Genomic DNA, 18,437 nt, shown 5'->3' with positions numbered 1-18,437 from the left:
TTCCTATTTTCATAATATCCAAAGTGTATTAGTTCTGTTTGAAGATCACGATGATAGTGTAATATAATTTTAGGAGCAGTGCTATTTTAGAGGTTAGTTTATGAATGAGTCTTTAGTTACCAGGCAGTTTATTCTGTCTTCTAGTGGATCTCCTCAATGAGCCTGAAGGTTAATTGATAAGGTAATGCATGTAAATGGAGTTTATATTTTGTTCTGCCATCTCTTTTTACATCTCAGATTAATGTCGCTGCTAAAAGAGGAATGAAATTTGTTGGATTCATATCACAGCATTATTCACCATCTAAATTCTGCAATGGAACCAACCATGATGGAGATATAGAATCAATGCTACATATGAGACACAGTTCAGATGAAAACTGTAAAAGTTGGAATGAAGGAACATTAAGTGGGCAATCATCTGAAAGTGGAATTGAGGAAGAACTTCATCATGAAAGCGGACAGTATCAAATGGAACAAAATGGCAGCCCCAGTTCCCCTAAATCAAGAAAGGGAGAAGGTATTGACAAGATGAGTAGAAAGAGAATATATTACGAGTTTAAATGTAGCCCAACAAGTTTTAAAGCTTTTTGTAGAAATATTTGGCAATGTAAATTTCTAAAGATTATAAAGACTAAGTGATCTAATATAAATTTGTCATGATTTTTTTTAATTATTACAACCAGAAGTAAGACAGGGCAGGTTTTCCAGACAGGTGTCCCTGGCAGGTCATACAATGCCATCCACATGATGAAACTTTTTGTTGAAGATTAGGTTCCCATTTAATCATTCAAAACTCCATTGTAAAATGGAGGCTGTACATGTGTACCAAAAAATCCAGTCTCTAAAGAAAGCTGTTCTGACTTAAAATTTGTCTTTATAAACAATGTGTGAGAATTTTAGGTTTGGACTTTCCTATTTCATGAATGGTTTTCACTTTTGAAATTAATTGGCTTTCTTCGATCATCTACTAGAATATGAAAATGGCACATTGTGATATAACAATAGTGCCTGCAACCTAAAATAACTTTGAACAATAGTTTTATTCTTGTGTGCCAACTAGCAGATCTTCCCAAGAAATTGTGAGTATTCAATGCATATATGTTGGACTGTTCAAAATTTTCTGATACCTTTATGGGCATGCATTTAAAAATGCATGATTTTTTTCTATCAGAGAAAAATCAAAGACTACATATATTATATCCTAGAGTTAACAGCAGTCTCTGGAGTCACATGCCTCAATTTCTTTATAAAAAGGGGTTGATAGTAGGGACTCACTCTTTGGGTTGTTTGGAGAAGTAAACAGGAAATGTCTACAAAGTGCTTAGCCTAATGCCTAGCACAGAATAGACTCTATTTTAAGTTAGCCCATGTTAATTGATCTTTTGATCAGTGTTGGCACTAGAGGAGTGCACATTGATGTCATAGGCTCTCTGCGTTATGATGAGATATGCTCAGCATCCTGTGCATGGCAGAGATTTGACCACATGAGAGATTTGACCATTTGACCACATGAGCACCATCTCCTGAAGAAAGAACTGGAAGCATTTCCCCAATGTATCATCTCACCAATCCCCCCAACACCATCTCCCTCCCTCCCCTTTTCTCACCAGTTCTCTAAGCTAATAACCACCCTGATTTTCCTGCAGCATAAAAATTATAGGACTGTAAGCATGAACAAGAGTTGTTGGAGCTACAGTGAGAGGCTATTCACTATCTCCCACCCACTGCTACCTTTAAACTCTATGCTGGTTCCCACCCTAACTTTGATCAAATCAGGAGTCTATTTCTAGTCCTTACATTCAAAATCCAATGTGCTACTCAATTGAATTATCTATCAATCTTTAAATTCTGCTCTCTAAATATTTTTAAATTATATACTTCTCAATAACTTTTCTATGGCAGTGGTTCTTAATTGGAAGAGGTGGTAGTGGGCTAGTGGTAGTGCACAAAAAGGCTCTTGGAGTATCTGGTGAAATCCATAGAATCCAAATACTTTTGTCTGTAACGCAGGTGATGTTAAACTTCCTAAAATACAACGCTGGGTGTGGGTCCATAGACCCCAGATTAAGAATTTGCCAGTTTCTGGTAAAGCAGAAGCTATGGCCCAGCATTTCCATGTCTAAGTATGTATTCTAGACTCACTCACATGTGTCTAGGGAGACATGAAAAATGTTTCTAATAACAAAAAATTGGAAATAACATATATGTCCATCAAAAGGAGAATAGTAAACTTGAATACTATGTAGCAGTTAAAATAAGTGAATAAGATCTGAATGGTTATTTACATTTTAAAGGCACAATGTTGAATAAAAATCAATTTATAAGGCCGGGCGCGGTGGCTCACACCTGTAATCCTAGCACTTTGGGAGGCCGAGGCGGGTGGATTGCTCAAGGTCAGGAGTTCGAAACCAGCCTGAGCGAGACCCCGTCTCTACCAAAAATAGAAATAAATTAATTGACCAACTAAAAATATATATACAAAAAATTAGCCGGGCATGGTGGCGCATGCTTGTAGTCCCAGCTACTCGGGAGGCTGAGGCAGTAGGATCGCTGAGCCCCGGAGATTGAGGTTGCTGTGAGCCAGGCTGACGCCACGGCACTCACTCTAGCCTGGGCAACAAAGTGAGACTCTGTCTCAAAAAAAAAAAAAAAATCAATTTATATATCGATATATACAGTATGATACCATTTAAATAAAGTAATTAAACTATTACATAAATGATGTGTAAAATGGTTGCATATAATTTATGGGTATATAAATGTATATTAAAAGAATAAAAGCTTGCATGAGAATGACAAACACCAAATTCATTGTAGTAGTTATTTATGGAAAATGGAAATAGGGAGTGCTACAGAGTAGCCTCAATTATATTCATTTCTCATTTCTTTGAAAAAATAGTCTGAAGCAAACATGGCATAATGCTGACATTTGGTTAAGCTGAGTGGTGGGTACTTTTATTAATTGTCTGTACTCATTTGTAAGCCTGAAGTATCTTGATTAATAAGAAAAAAGATTTTAAGAATCTTTGATCAATAGAATTATAATTTTCCCCTTTTTTCTTTTTCTGAATGCCTATCCTCAGATAACAAATTGTATATAGTCTTCAATGCTTTTGATGATGATTCAACCTGCTGGACCTATCAGGAAGGCATCCTGTCAATGAAAGTAACAAGAAAAGGATCCATCATTAGCACACTTGATGCTGATTGGCTCGAATTAACTACATTTTATTATAAGCAAGGCTTGTCTTTGATTGATTCTTTTGTATGCTGGGAAACATCTAAAGGTAAGTTTTATATTAATGATATATTTATATCTAAGGAATTTGAATTTATGTCAAAGTTGGTGAAAATGTTTTTACCTCTCAAGTTCTATGCCTGAAAGGATAGATATTATTTTTGAAGAAATAGATTCCAATCATTACACAGCTACGTAGCTTTAATTTAAAAGTTTAACCACAGTTGAGAGCAAATGGACACCCAGTGTATGTGGTAGAATTGTAACGTGATTATATAGTCAGTCTATACTTGACTCTTTCTATAATTTGTATACAAAAGTAATCTTTGGTTCAGAAAATTATGTTGACCCTATTCCTATTTCTGTCTTCTCTTTGTCTTTCATCTCTCTCTAGCCTTGCTCATTTAGTTACAATGGAGTATTGAATCATTTGTGTCTATCACAAAAACAAAAAACAAACACCAAAATATTTCTCAAAAATGGCTTTCTAGGGAGGTTTTTTTGTTTTAAAAGAAAAGGAAAAAGGGTAGTAAGGAGGTTATGAAAGCCAGTATAATTAGAGACCCTAACTCAATGAGATTAGAAGAAAGAATGAAAGAGCAAATGAGATAAGTTTTCAATACACCTTGCTATTGTTAAATCAGCCTTGTAATACCTTAACTAATGCAATTGAAGACAGGATGAATACTTAAAATGATCAGGAGTCATGTTCTAGTAGGTCCTTATAACTAGCAACAATATTAGGGATCAGGCCCATTGGAGCACCCAGAAATACAGCACCTTGCATAGTGCTTGGTACATGGCAGGTGCTCAGTAAATATTTCTTAGTATTTTTCAGTTATTAGAAACTTCTTCCAACTTGGTCTTTTATGGTTAACAGCAACGTTTAATAGGAAGAGCATAGGCTTTAGAATCAGATAGATCAGGGTTTAAATCCTGTCTTCTACTTATTAGCTGTGTGATTGTGAGAAGTTAGTGGAGCTCCTAAAAAAAGGACATAAAAATACTTCTACTTTATTGTTGTGAGAATTTAATAAGATAGAACATTGTAAAACGACTCCTGCACTATCTAGCCCACAGTACTGCTGTGACTTTTCTTTCCTGCCACTTGTTATGTTAGTTTATGCTTCTCTCTCTCTCTCTCTCTATCTCTCTCTCTCTCTCTCTCTCTCTCTCTCTCCCTCCCTCCCTCCCTCCTTTCTCTTCCTTTCAAAGTGTGTGAGTTGGAGCCATTTCAAATTCTGGTTTGTGACTAACTGCCAGAGGAAAAAATGAAAAATATTCTTTACACAGTCTCTCTCAGGCATCCTTGCCTTGGGCTTCGCTGATAAAAATAAAATTAGCCATGGCAGTTGCCAGCTGGAGACTGTGGGGCTTTTGTTCTTAATGCCTCAGAAGCCATTTAGAAAGCCCTAGGGAGACTCTGCCCCTCCCTGCAGCTCCTGGGTGGTAGTGGGGAATCTCTCCCTTTCAGCCACTCTGGAATGTCTCATTATACATTTTACATTTCAGGCTATGCCAAGCCCCTAACAAGCTGCGTCAGTGTGTGGGGTCTAGCAATCGGGTGTGTCGTTTGGGGCTTTCTTGGGAGTACACAGGGTAGCTGCAGAAGAGAAATTGTGACGAATGTCTGTGTCACTGTGAGAAACAACTCAGGAAGCAAGGCTGAATTGGTCACTTTGTTATGGGATGCTTAATGCCTGACATCTAAAGCATGTGGGGGGGTGGGGAGACAATGCATATTTTTATCTTTGTCTTGCTTTTGGCGTCTTCTAAAATATTGTCAAAAGTCAGCCCACCACAGGGAATGGATGCACAAAACCAAACAGTACTCAGAAATTTAAATATATTACCTCAAAATCACATTGAATAAAATACCTTCTTCCAGAAACGGGGTTGGGAGGGATCTGTGAAATTCCTCTTCAGTGGCCTTCCATACACACTCTTGCCAGGGTATTTATTCCAGTTGATTCATTGAACATGTAAAGAGGGAGTCATGATCTGATTTTTACATTTTTAAAACAACCTCTTTGGCATCATTTTGGGAAATGGATCATAGAGGGCTAGTGTGGAAGAAGGGAGGCTGCTGAGAGGCTGTTGCAGTGGTGCCTACAGAGATGACAGTGGAGATGGAGACAAGTAGACAGGCTGAGATTTGCTTCAGAGATAGAATGTGTGTGATGGAGACACAGAATTAGTTACCATACCTGCCTGCCTTCTATTTCAGAGATGGTCCTGGGCCCACCTCTGGGCAGTTTAATGCCACAAATGACATGTGAACCAAAAATGCTAAAGTGGAATATTACCTCTCCTTAAATTTACAGGAATATCAATGTTATATCCAGTTAAAAATGAATGTATAAGATCACATGTCTGGCCGGGCGAGGTGGCTCATGTCTGTAATCCTAGCACTCTGGGAGGCCGAGGCGGGTGGATTGCTCAAGGTCAGGAGTTCGAAACCAGCCTGAGCAAGAGCAAGACCACTGTCTCTACTGTAAATAGAAAGAAATTAATTGGCCAACTAATACATATATAGAAAAAATTAGCCGGGCATGGTGGCACATGCCTGTAGTCCCAGCTACTCGGGAGGCTGAGGCAGGAGGATTGCTTGAGCCCAGGAGTTTGAGGTTGCTGTGAGGTAGGCTGACACCACGGCACTCACTCTAGCCTGGGCAACAAAGTGAGACTCTATCTCAAAAAAAAAAAAAAAAGATCACATGTCTGGACAAGTAAACCATTCCCTGGGAATGCTTCAAACATGTGCTTCCAAACCAGGTTCAAGTATCTTTGGGGTATGCAGCCTTGTGCCAGGGAGTACACAAGTTCACAAAGGTGCAAAACGAAACTCTTACCAAAATGTCAGTATTACTTTAAGATTGAGTGGCTGGAAGATGGAAGAGAACATTGCTTTTTTACATAAGATGAATGAATATCTTTGAAAAGAATGCAAAGTTTTGGCCGGGCGCTGTGGCTCACGCCTGTAATCCTAGCTCTTGGGAGGCCGAGGCGGGCGGATTGCTCAAGGTCAGGAGTTCAAAACCAGCCTGAGCAAGAGCGAGACCCCGTCTCTACTATAAATAGAAAGAAATTAATTGGCCAACTGATATATATATAAAAAATTAGCCGGGCATGGTGGCACATGCCTGTAGTCCCAGCTACGTGGGAGGCTGAGGCAGGAGGATTGCTTGAGCCCAGGAGTGTGAGGTTGCTGTGAGCCAGGCTGACGCCACGGCACTCACTCTAGCCTGGATAACAAAGCGAGACTCTGTCTCAAAAAAAAAAAAAAAAAAAAAAAGAATGCAAAGTTTGCATGGGTTTTTAAAATAGAACATTAGAGTTTAAAGAAATGTATGCTTGCCATAAATCATTTCAAACTCTACCTGGAGACAGTTTGTATACTTCAAGGCTACAAGTGCACTTTCCTTTGCTGTTGGTGGTATTTGGCTAAGAAAATATTTTGAGAAGGAGTGGGTCAGGCCAGTGCTTTCTAACTTTTTCATATCACCCACCCGTAGAAAATGATACTATTGTTGGGCACACGGGTATAAGTGGATAAAGCTGCTCTGGCCAGGACGAGGCAACCTGTGCCTTGGCACACCTGTGACCTGTTAGCACACCAGTGGGCCAAGGCACATTGGTTGGGAAACTCTGGGTTATGTAATGTTAAGAGGTGACTCAGATGGGAGGCAGTTATTAAGTAATTATTCATAATTATCACCTCACCCCATTACCTGGAAGATTTAACAAACTGAACAATCAAATGATCAATTCCCAAAGAGGCCTTCCCTGCCACCCTCCCTTGCTGCCTCTTCTGTTAGGGAGAAATGTCTCAAGAGATGTAAGAACTCCCTCCTGTGGAAGTGTCAGACTTCATTGGCTCTGTGGGCCCTAAGAAAGCCAACCAGGGACCGTAGGGAGCTCTAAAATGAGAAAAAAAGACTTCTGTTTTTAACTAAAATATAACATACATATAGTAAAGTTAATCTTATGTGTACAGCTGAAAGGAACATAAATGTTCAAATATAGAACATTTCTAGCATCCCAAAAGGCCTCCCCATGACCTGTCCCAATCAATATCCTCCAACCCTAAGATAAACATTATTATGACTTCCATCACAATAGATTAGTTTTGCCTATTCTTGAACTTCACATAGGTTAAATCTGCAGTCCCCAGTTCCTGGGCTGAAGAGTGGTACCAGTTGATGGCCTGTTAGGAACCAGACCACACAGCAGGCGGTGAGCAGTGGGCAAGTGAGCAAAGCTACATCTGTATTTACAGCCGCTCCCCATCACTCATATCACCGCATAAGTTCCTCCTCCTGTCAGATCAGCAGCAGCATTAGATTCTCATAGGAGCATGAACCCTACTGTAAACTGCTCGTGCAAGGGATCCAGGTTGCTCACTCCTTATGAAACTCTAATGCCTGATGGTCTGAGGTGGAGCTGAGGCGGTGATGCTAGCACTAGGGAGCGACTACAAATACAGATTATCATTAGCAGAAAGGTCAACTGCATAATAAATGTAATGAGCTTGAATCATCCCCAAACCATTGCCCCCATCCCCCCCACCCCCTCACCCCTGTCCATGGAAAAATTCTCTTCCATGAAACTGGTCCCTGGTGCCAAAAAGGTTGGGGACCACTGGTCTAGTGGTGTGTAATAGCATTATGTCTAAAAAATGTACATGCATTAATTTTAAAATACTTTATTGCTAAAAAATGCTAAAAGTCACCTGAGCCTTCAGTGAGTTGTAATCTTTTTGCTGGTGGTGGGTCTTGTCTCAATGTTGGTGGCTGCTGACTCATAAGGGTGGTAGTTGCTGAAGGCTGCGGTGACTGTGGAAATTTCTTAAAATAAGGCAACAACGAAGCTTGCCACATCAATTGACTATTCCTTTCACAAAAGATTTCTCTGTAGCAAGTGATGCTGTTTGATAGGTTTTTACCCACAGTAGAACTTCTTTCAAAATTGGAGTCAATCCTCTCAAACCCTGCCACTGCTTTCTCAAGTAAGTTAATGTATAGTCTAAATCCTTTGTTATCATTTCAACAATGTTCAAAGCATCTTCACCAGAAATAATTTCCATCGCAAGACACCACTTTCTTTGCTCATCCGTAAGAAGCTACTCCTCATCCTTTTACGTTTTATCGTGAGATGGCAGCAATTCAGCCACATCGTCAGGCTCCACTTCTAATTCTAGTTCTGTTTCTACTACATGCGCAGTGACTTCCTCCACCAAAGTCTTGAACCCCTAAAAGCCATCCATGAAGGTTGGACTCAACTTCTTTCAAACTCTTGTTCTTGTTGATATGTTGACCTCCTCCCAAGAATCATGAATGGCTGGGCGCGGTGGCTCACGCCTGTAATCCTAGCACTCTGGGAGGCCGAGGCGGGTGGATTGCTTGAGGTCAGGAGTTCGAAACCAGCCTGAGCAAGAGCGAGACCCCCGTCTCTACTATAAATAGAAAGAAAATTAATTGGCCAACTGATACATACAGAAAAAATTAGCCGGGTATGGTGGCGCATGCCTGTAGTCCCAGCTACTCGGGAGGCTGAGGCAGGAGGATCGCTTGAGCCCAGGAGTCTGAGGTTGCCGTGAGCTAGGCTGCCGCCATGGCACTCACTCTAGCCTGGGCAACAAAGTGAGACTCTGTCTCAAAAAACAAGCAAACAAAAAAAAAGAATCATGAATGTTCTTAATGGCATCTAGAATGGTGAATCCTTTCCAGAAAGTTTTCAATTTACTTTGCCCAGATCCACCAGAGGAATCACTATCTATAGTATCTATAGCCTTACAATGTGCATTTTTTTTAAATAATAAGACTTAAAAGTCTAAATCACTCCTTGATCCATGTGGATGTTGTGCTATCAGGCATGAAAACAACCTTAATCTCCTTCTGTATCTTCATCAGAGTTCTTGAATGACCAGGTGCATTGTCAGTGAGCAGAAATATTTTGAAAGGAATCTTTTTTCTGAGCAGTAAGTCTCAACAGTGGGCTTAAAACATTAAGTAAACCATGCTATAAACAGGTGTGCTGTCATCAGCACATTGTTGTTTCATTTCTAGAGCACAGGCAGAGTAGATTTAGCATAAATCTTAAGGGCCCTAGGATTTTGGGAATGGTAAATGAGCATTGGCTTCAACGTAAAGTCACCAGCTGCATTAGCCCCTGGCAAGAGAGTCAGCCTGTCCTTTGAAGCTAAGCATTGACTTCTCCTCTCTAGCTACGGAAGTCCTAGATGGCATCTTCTTCTAATAAAAAGCTGTTTTGTCTACATTAAAAATCTGTTATTTATTTTAGCCACCATTAATGATCTTAGCTAGATCTTCTGGATAACTTGCTGCTGCTTCTCCATCAGTACTTGCTGCATCACTTTGCATTTTTATGTTATGGAGATAGTTTCTTTCCTTTATCTTTTATTTATTTATTTTTTTGAGACAGAGTCTCACTTTGTTGCCCAGGCTAGAGTGAGTGCCATGGCGTCAGCCTAGCTCACAGCAACCTCAAACTCCTAGGCTCAAGCAGTCTTATTGCCTCAGCCTCCCGAGTAGCTGGGACTACAGGCATGTGCCACCATGCCCGGCTAATTTTTTTCCTCTATATATATTAGTTGGCCAATTAATTTCTTTCTATTTATAGTAGAGACGGGGTCCTGCTCTTGCTCAGGCTGGTTTCGAACTCCTGACCTTGAGCAATCCGCCCACCCTGGCCTCCCAGAGTGCTAGGATTAGAGGCGTGAGCCACTGCGCCCAGCCGGTTTCTTTCCTTTAAACCTCATGAATCAACCTCTGCTAGCTTCAAACTTTTCTTCTGCAGCTTCCTTACCTCTTTCAGCCTGTATAGAATTGAAGAAAGTTAGGGCCTTGCTCTGGATTAGCCTTTGGTTTAAAGAAATGTTATAGTTGGTTTGATCTTCTCTCCAGACCACTACACTTTCTCTATATCAGCAATAAGGCAGTTTCATTTTTTTTACCATTCTTAGGTTCACTGGAGTAGCACTTTTAATTTCCTTCAAGAACTTTTCCTTTGCATTCACAGCTTGGCTAACTCTTTGGCACAAGAGGCCTCACTTTTAGCCTATGTCAGTTTTCAACATGCCTTCTCTACTAAGCTTAATAATCTTTTCTAGTTTTTTATTTAAAGTGAGAGAAGAGGCCGGGCGCGGTGGCTCACGCCTGTAATCCTAGCACTTTGGGAGGCCGAGGCGGGCGGATCGCTCAAGGTCAGGAGTTCGAAACCAGCCTGAGCGAGACCCCGTCTCTACCAAAAATAGAAATAAATTAATTGACCAACTAAAAATATATATACAAAAAATTAGCCGGGCATGGTGGTGCATGCCTGTAGTCTCAGCTACTCGGGAGGCTGAGGCAGTAGGATCGCTGAGCCCAGGAGATTGAGGTTGCTGTGAGCTAGGCTGATGCCACGGCACTCACTCTAGCCTGGGCAACAAAGTGAGACTCTGTCTCAAAAAAAAAAAAATAAAAAAATAAAAAATAAAGTGAGAGAAGTGTGACTCTTCCTTTCACTTGAACACTTAGAGGGCATTGTAAGGTTATTAATTGGCCTAATTTCAATATTGTTATGTCTCAGGGAATAGGGAAGCCTGAGGAGAGGAGAGAGACAGGGGAAGGGCTGGCCAGTGGAGCTGTCAGAACATCCACATTTATCAATTAAATTCACCATTTTATATTGGCATGGTTCATGGCACCCCAAAACAATTACAGTAGTATCATTAAAAATCACTGACCTCAGATCACCATATCAGACAAAATAATAATGAAAAAGTTTAAAATATTGTGAGAATTACCAAAATGTGACACAGAGCCACCAAGTGAATACATGCTGTTGGCAAAATGACACTGATAGACTTGCTCAACTCAGCATTGCCACAAACCTTCCATTTGTAAAAAAAAAAAAAAAAAAAAATGCAATATCTCTGAAGCACAATAAAGCAAAGCACAGTAAAATGAATATGATTGTACTAGTATAGCCTAATATTGAGAGCAAGAAAACAAAGCCACAAAGCCCATGGTTTTCACATTATATAATCCCAAAGTAAATAAGAGGCAGATTATAATTGACTGTGTAATTATCACAGTATAAAATTATTTTTAAAACTCGTACCCCCATTCTAAAAAAAGACTTGGGATATAATTTGATGGTCTAATGATTCCCTAAACTTTCAATCAGAAACAGATTTGATTCCACTGATCACTTCGGTGTGACAGTGGATAAGATATTTAAAGGAAGTGAAATATATACTGTAATAGAAAACCAATTCCAATTAATTAATTAAACTTTACTTAAATTAAAATTAACTTAACAATTAATAAATTAAACTTCACAAAGGCAGGTACTTGGAAACCACTCTGAATAATGTAAATTCTTCATGATGTTCTGCCCTAACTATGAATGATGTCAAAAAAATAATGATAATAATGATTTTCTCTTAAAGTTTATAGCCTGTTGATAAAATTAAAACTGAAAATTACTTTGAAATTACTTTTGTCTTTTTTTATCTTGAAGCTTAAAAGAGCATTTGAAAACTTTGTAGGCCTATATTATTTAGTGAACTGTCAACCAGGGAAACTTTGATGTGACATTGTGCTGCATAAAAAACAAAATGTTAAATCAGCACATAACCATGGGAAAAATGTCTCCTATTGCAGAATGGGAGACAAAAGAACTCCCATAAAATCAGTTTAGTTTAGGCCAGCTGGTTATTGTCAACTACTCAAGAAAAAGTCAAAGAGGCCCTCCCTTAAAACTTCCTTCCCAGCAGGAATTCTTTTGACAATGATTTCTGTTTGGGGTCTTCCTGTCACTCTGTGTGTGTGTGGGGGGGGGTTAATGCATAATTGAGGTAAAGAATTGTTCTGTGTTTAGATTTTTTGAAGTACTCCTACCTCACGTTAATTTTAATATCACATCTTTAATTTCAAGGATTAACATTTTTTATTTTATTTCTCTTACTGGTAGAATTGATATACATACAACATATAGATCAGAAACCAAATTTGATTTCAAGGTGAAGATCATTTCCAGATGTTTTCAGGTTGATTTTTTTACTCACTTCTCACTGTATCACATTATTGTGTCTTGTTTTTGCTATTGTCGTTTTTGCATGTATGGTTTGATTTTAATTCAGTAAAGTATAAAACTGTCTTGATCTTTGGAGAGAAAACAAAACTTTCAAAGAGGAGGAGGATGTTATCGATTGAGCCAAAACAAATTTTTTTATTGATATGTTTTTCTTTCAGCTTCCTACGAGGGTTATGTAAGGATTTAGATAATCTTAAGAGACACTTAGTATTTACAACTCTTCTTAATTGTATCCTTTTCCTCACAGGTGACCATTTGCCTAAATCTTTGGAAGGATTTTTTATCTATGAGGAAGAAGGTTCTGGAGTTCCAGGTTCTAGTAGGAAAGGAAATGATGCCATTGTAGTGGAACAATGGACCGTTATTGAGGTGAGTTGCAGTTTTCTGACAACTTTATTTTTGTATTTCGTTTTATATGTTAAAGATATTGCCTGGTACCTGCAGTGCCCTTAAATATATATTTGTTCGTTGTTTGCAATTTCATCCCAAAGGCAGGAACAAACTTCTTCCAAATTTGTGAAAAGTAAATTTGCTTTACCCAATATTAAACTTTTGTATAAGGTAGCAAAATAATTATCTATACATAAGTAGCAGTAGGTTCCCAAATATTTGACATTCTAACCCTAAACCAAGTCCCCTGGCACCGAGATCCTCTTCACACAACTCCATGACAACTGGTTGAAAGTGAAAAAAAATTCAGTCACTCAACTAGTGTTCTATCTCCAAGCAACCAGTGTGACTGACTTTAACCTTATGAATTGACCTTAGAAAGCAAAAATATCCAAAAAGTGTTCTCTCTTTCACCAGGCCAAGTACGTACACACAGCATTGTCCTTCATAATCAGAGGTGGCACTGCTGCTGACATTGTGCACTCTGAATTCAGATGGCACCGAATGGGCTGCCCTTGAAGTGTACACACTGAATTCAGGTATATCCTGTTGTGTGTATGAGGCCCTCACTGACAGCCTCTCTTAGGAACACTTTTGCCTTTCTGGCCTTATAAAGGTTAGAGAGACACAGCCCATTTTCAAAGAAACTAGAAGTCCCATTGAGGGGGAAAAAGGATTTGGGGGAAGAGGTAAAGCTCCAAGTAAGAATTAATTCCAAATGAATAAAAAGCAGTGAAAAGACTCCAATATCCAAGCTCCTTCTCTCCCCTTCACAACCCCCTCCTCACTTCCCACTCTTGTCCTCACTTCTCAATCCCTAGACCAGTGTTTCTGAAAGTGTGCTCTGTAAACTACTTGGATCCAAATCTCCTAGGGAGCTCTTTTTAAAATGCAGATTCCCAGCCACCCAAACAGTAACAGTAACGTTTGAGAACCACTGCTCTAACGAGATCAAAGGAAGGCCCAGACTTTGGAGAACCAGACATAAACCTCTCTTTACTTCCAGTGTTTCTAAGTTGGCTCGATGGCTACAAAGTTGCAGTACCAATGGAAATTGTACTTAATGGAAAGTGAATTCCCCTTGTCATAACACCCATCTCCCTTTATTGTAATTGTGTAGCTGGTTGTCTTTGCAATTAGACTATGAGCTCTTATGCTTATTCATGCAGGGCTGTGAAATCAAAACGGACTATGGCCCTCTGCTACACACTCTAGCTGAATTTGGATGGCTCCTGACAAGCGTGTTGCCTACACCTATATTAAGACATGACAGGTAATGCAAAAGTATCCTTACATACTCTCATTTAATTCTAAAATATAGCTTCATTTTTTAGATAATTCAGTTTAACAAATGGTTATCTAATGCCTACAGAAAATGTTTACAGAACTTCTAATTTGATTTCATGGACCTTGGAGATTAGCAAATCCAATCTCCTCATGTTATAGATGTTCAAGCTGTTAGGTCTCTGCACCACACACACAAAACTGTCCAGCACATAGCCAGGTTCAGGACTGTAGCAGGGGCTCAGGTGAGCCAGGATACAGGATCGCTTCTGCCTCCTCCCCTCCAGTGTCGTGGGTTAGTTTTGCCCTGGAGCATGGACTTGCTAGCTGTTTCATTAAAATAAATACCTACTTTAGAACCAAATGCCAACGTTTCTCAAGTACTAACCTTTCCTTTTCCTTTTCTCCTTTTACTAACTTTCCTGGGAAGGAAAAATTGAGTCCTATTTTTATTGCAAGAGAAAGAAACCAATTAAGTCTTCTGTGTAAAATGGGCTGGAGATGTTTCCTCTGCCCTTTCTGGCATCCAGAAAGTGATTGACTGCCACGGCTGTCCTTCCCCGGCTGGTGACTACCTACAGAGGACAGCACAGTACCCCCTGGGCCTTCCATTTCAGCAGAGTCAACCATAGGTTCCACATTCTGAGTGGTTGCCAGGTGTGGCTGAGAAGGTAGATCCTCCTTCCTTAGCCCTACCCTCTCTGCCCTTCTCTGGTCTTCCCAGTTTAGCAACTTAGCCCTGTCCAGTATCCCAGGGTCCCCCACAAAACTTAAAACCAATTCATTGACATGGCTTTATAATAAAGCCACACCTTCTCCAGGTAGAGAAAGGAGTTAAGGTGAATATAAAGTGAAGATACTCAAGCTTAAAAAACAAAAAAGAGGTGTTAGAAGTAAGCAAAGCAATTCATCTACTTTTCTTCTCAGAGATCTGTAGTAACTGTTCTCAAATTGAGGGGCAACCCCCTGAAGCACTATTTCCTAACTTTTTCTAATCTGTGACATACTTGTCAAATAACAGTACAGTAGTCATTCTCAAGATTCAGTCTTAGTCCAGGCAATATGAGTCACCTGGAAAGCCTATGAAAATACAGGTGCTAGAGGCTGCCCCTCAGTTGGACAGAGTCAAAAGCTTTGAGTGTGGGACCCATGAATCTGCATTTTCAGAAGCACCAAAAACATACTAACATTTGAGAAACTTTGTAGGGAATAGTGAAAGAGAAAGGAACTCCTCTTCCCTGCCTTCCTACCCCTCGCCATGGCTCCACCAAGCCATTCATATATCCTACACCCCACCCTCCTCGGAACAACTTGTGTATTGGGACCCTTCTCTTTTTTGTTTTTCTCTTGGGTGCCTGTTTTAAGGTGTCACTTAGCCCATTACAAGGAGACCTTCCCAAAAAAGTATGAGTTCTGAGCATTTCCTGTTCCTTTTTCCCCAATGAAAAATTCATTTATCATTCCCTCCCATTCACCCAGGGCTTCTGCTGTCAGGAGTCTAAATATCTCATAAAGTGATGTGAACAACTGGGCACTAGATGAGACAGCAAGCCCACCGGGCTGGGTGCTGAGCCATAGAACCCGGGGCTGGAGCTCCTTCAGCTTCTCCTGCATCAGTTGGGGTTGGTTTGGGAATGAGGATGTGACTGAGCTCAGAGGTGGGACTAAAGAGGCCCCAAGTATACTATGAAAGGGGAGGGTGGTAGAGTCTGGAGCCATACTTGACTTGACCACCTTGTCCTGCATGCCAAACCCCAGAAGGTCACAACCTGTACCAAGTGATTGGGAGACCCACTGGGCTGAGGAGTGGCTGTATATTATTTCTGGAGCAGAAGTAGGGAGGGAGGCACCAGTACCTCACCATCATTCAAACTTCCCCTGCACCCCTAGTATCCACCAAGGCATTGTGGGGTCACAGAAGTGGTCCTTTCATGCCCTCCTTGTGAAGGCTTATCTTTTTTTATTTTTTGAGATGGGATCTAGCTTTGTTGTCCATGCTGGTCCTGAATTCCTGGGCTCAAGTAATCCTCCAACCTCAGCCTCCCAAGTAGCTGGGACTACAGTCATGAGCCACCAGGCTTGGCTGAAGGCTTATCTTTATGTGTAATTAAAATAGCAAAGGGGCTAGTTGCTTGGATGATCATTAAACTATTGTTCATAATGGTGAAAAATTGGAGACAATGTCTATCATTATGAACTGCTTAAATAAGTTATGGACTATTTATATGATAAATATGAAGCTGATCAAAAAAGAATAAATAGATTCACATGTGTATTATCATAGGTTTTTTTTCTGTGATAATTATTGAGGTTTTATTTTACAAACCAAGACATTATTAGAGTACAATCCCAATTTTTAAAGTTAATACATTTTTAATATATCTAACAAAACTCTGAAAGGCTACATAACAAATTCTAGTGAGTGGTTAGCTCTTGGAATTATGGGTGGGGAATAAGAGAGTGGGGACTTCTATTTTGTCTTTATATATTTTGTATTATTTGATTTTTATAAGAAAGATTCATTTTATTCCATATATTTATTGGATGTAAATATGGAATAATTATTCCATAATTTTTTAAAAAGCAAATTTAAAAAGCAAAAAGTTAATCAGCAAAAGCATGTGGAAGCTGTGCATAGTGTCTGGCCCTGGAGGAGCCGTGGGCGGGGTACAATTGGTACAGAACATAACCAGGGGCTTGCATTCTTGTTGGGGCAGATCAAGCTTGTGTGTTGTGTAATACACAGTAACTAATCAAGGGCTAGATGAAGTACTTTAGTCTATAGGCTCTGTAGAAGTATTAAAAAGGAAGAGATTTTAGACTGTCAAAGTTAGATGGGATCTTCGAATATTAATGTGTTTAAAAGCCATTTAGCAGATCCCCATTTAGGAGTCTGCTACTGACCCTGGATAGAAAATAGTAGAAAAATATATTTTAACAGTAGTTGTCTTTATGCAACAAGGCACATTACAACACACAATGTCTACCCTTCTTTTGTATGCCAAGGAGCCTTGTGCAATATTGTTCTTTATTTTGTTACATTTTGTAACTTGGGTCTTTCCAAGTGCCTGCAACAGAGAAAATATAGGATGAATACAAAGGTTCATTGTTTTCTGGTAACAGAGATTATTGGTAAAACCCATTAATCCTCTGCCTTTTATTCTTGTCCAAATATACTGTCCTATGACAGTCACATGTTGGTTGTAGCTGCTTTAGTACACACAGAGATAGTAATCACTATCAACCATGTTATCTTTAAATATAAAGAAAATTGTCATGGACAGTTGATCTTGGTCAAGGTAGAGGGTAGAGCCTGAGGCTTTTTAGTCTCCGAAGTAGAGGAATGGTTAATGTTGGGAAATCGGGCTAAGAGGCATGGAAAGTTTCAGGAGTTTTGCAGGGCTTTGCCTTGAAGGAACCTGTGGGTGTGTTAGTTCACAGACCAGAAGCTACTTACCAACAAGGGGGGCATTCCACTGATCATGGGCAACTGTAAGGCAATGCCTATCTCAAGGCCTGCAGGCCAGCGCCCAGAGCTTGTACAAGGCGGAGCTCGGCCTGGGGACTGATCAAAGGATGTCAGCCCAACAGACATCTACAGCTAAAACCAATTAGCCTCAAGACTGTTCCTGCTTCACTCCTGACCACATGTCTCAGCTATGAGAAACTAGGTAAAAAAAATATATGGTCTCTATGTTTCTGTTTTAACTTCACTACTAATTGACAATTCTATTTTTAACTTATATACTGAACTAGGTCTACTCCTTACTTAGAACTTAAAAGGTTTATCTTTGAAAAATGTTATAACTGTTTGCTCACATAGATAGAATTAATTAAGGGATCTCTTGAAACCTTTGGGGAGCCTTAAAACCTAAACAAATGATCTGTACACATAAATGTATAACCACTAACAACTGATTGCTGTAATAAATAAATAAATACTGATGCACTGATGCAGGATTTCACTCAGTGCCTCCTGGCTCACAAGAATGCTGGAGGACTCCTGACTTCCCCATCACTTTAAACCACACTTTATCTCTGTCTCTATTATTTCCAGATCTCATACAATGATCCTGCCTGGTACCCTCCTTGTTGGGAGAATAGCTAATTCCCAACAGGTAAAGAACCCAGGCTTTGGAGCTAAACAGTCTTTCTCTCTCTCTCTCTCTCTCTTTTTTTTTTTTTTTTTGTTTTTTTTTTGAGACAGAGTCTCATTCTGTCACCCAAGCTGAAGTGCAGTGTTGCAATCATAGCTTACTGTAACCTCCAACTCTTGGGCTCAAGCAATCCTCTTGTCTCAACTAGTAGCTGGGACTACAGGCCCACAACACCACCCCTGGCTAATTTGTGTGTGTGTGTGTGTGTGTGTGTGTGTGTGTGTGTACTATGTCTCACTATGTTGCCCAGACTGGTCTCAAAC

The 18,437-nt window shown here is 39.8% G+C and overlaps 1 protein-coding gene across 1 annotated transcript in view; it reads left to right on the top strand.

Moving 5' to 3' along the window:
* The window catches only part of RFTN2 (raftlin family member 2), a 60,205-nt gene that overhangs the window by 26,317 nt on the left and 15,451 nt on the right, over positions 1-18,437 (top strand). Inside the window, exons 4-7 of the mRNA XM_012777007.2 lie at positions 238-517; positions 3,084-3,287; positions 12,591-12,712; positions 13,903-14,006. Coding sequence (XP_012632461.1) covers positions 238-517; positions 3,084-3,287; positions 12,591-12,712; positions 13,903-14,006 — 710 coding nt within the window. The remainder of the gene's footprint in view (positions 1-237; positions 518-3,083; positions 3,288-12,590; positions 12,713-13,902; positions 14,007-18,437) is intronic.

This window comes from Microcebus murinus, chromosome 8, assembly GCF_040939455.1.
Source record: "Microcebus murinus isolate Inina chromosome 8, M.murinus_Inina_mat1.0, whole genome shotgun sequence".
NCBI lineage: Eukaryota > Metazoa > Chordata > Mammalia > Primates > Cheirogaleidae > Microcebus > Microcebus murinus.
The sequence above is the reverse complement of the archived record's forward strand: the minus strand, read 5'-3'. Positions and strand labels throughout refer to the sequence as shown.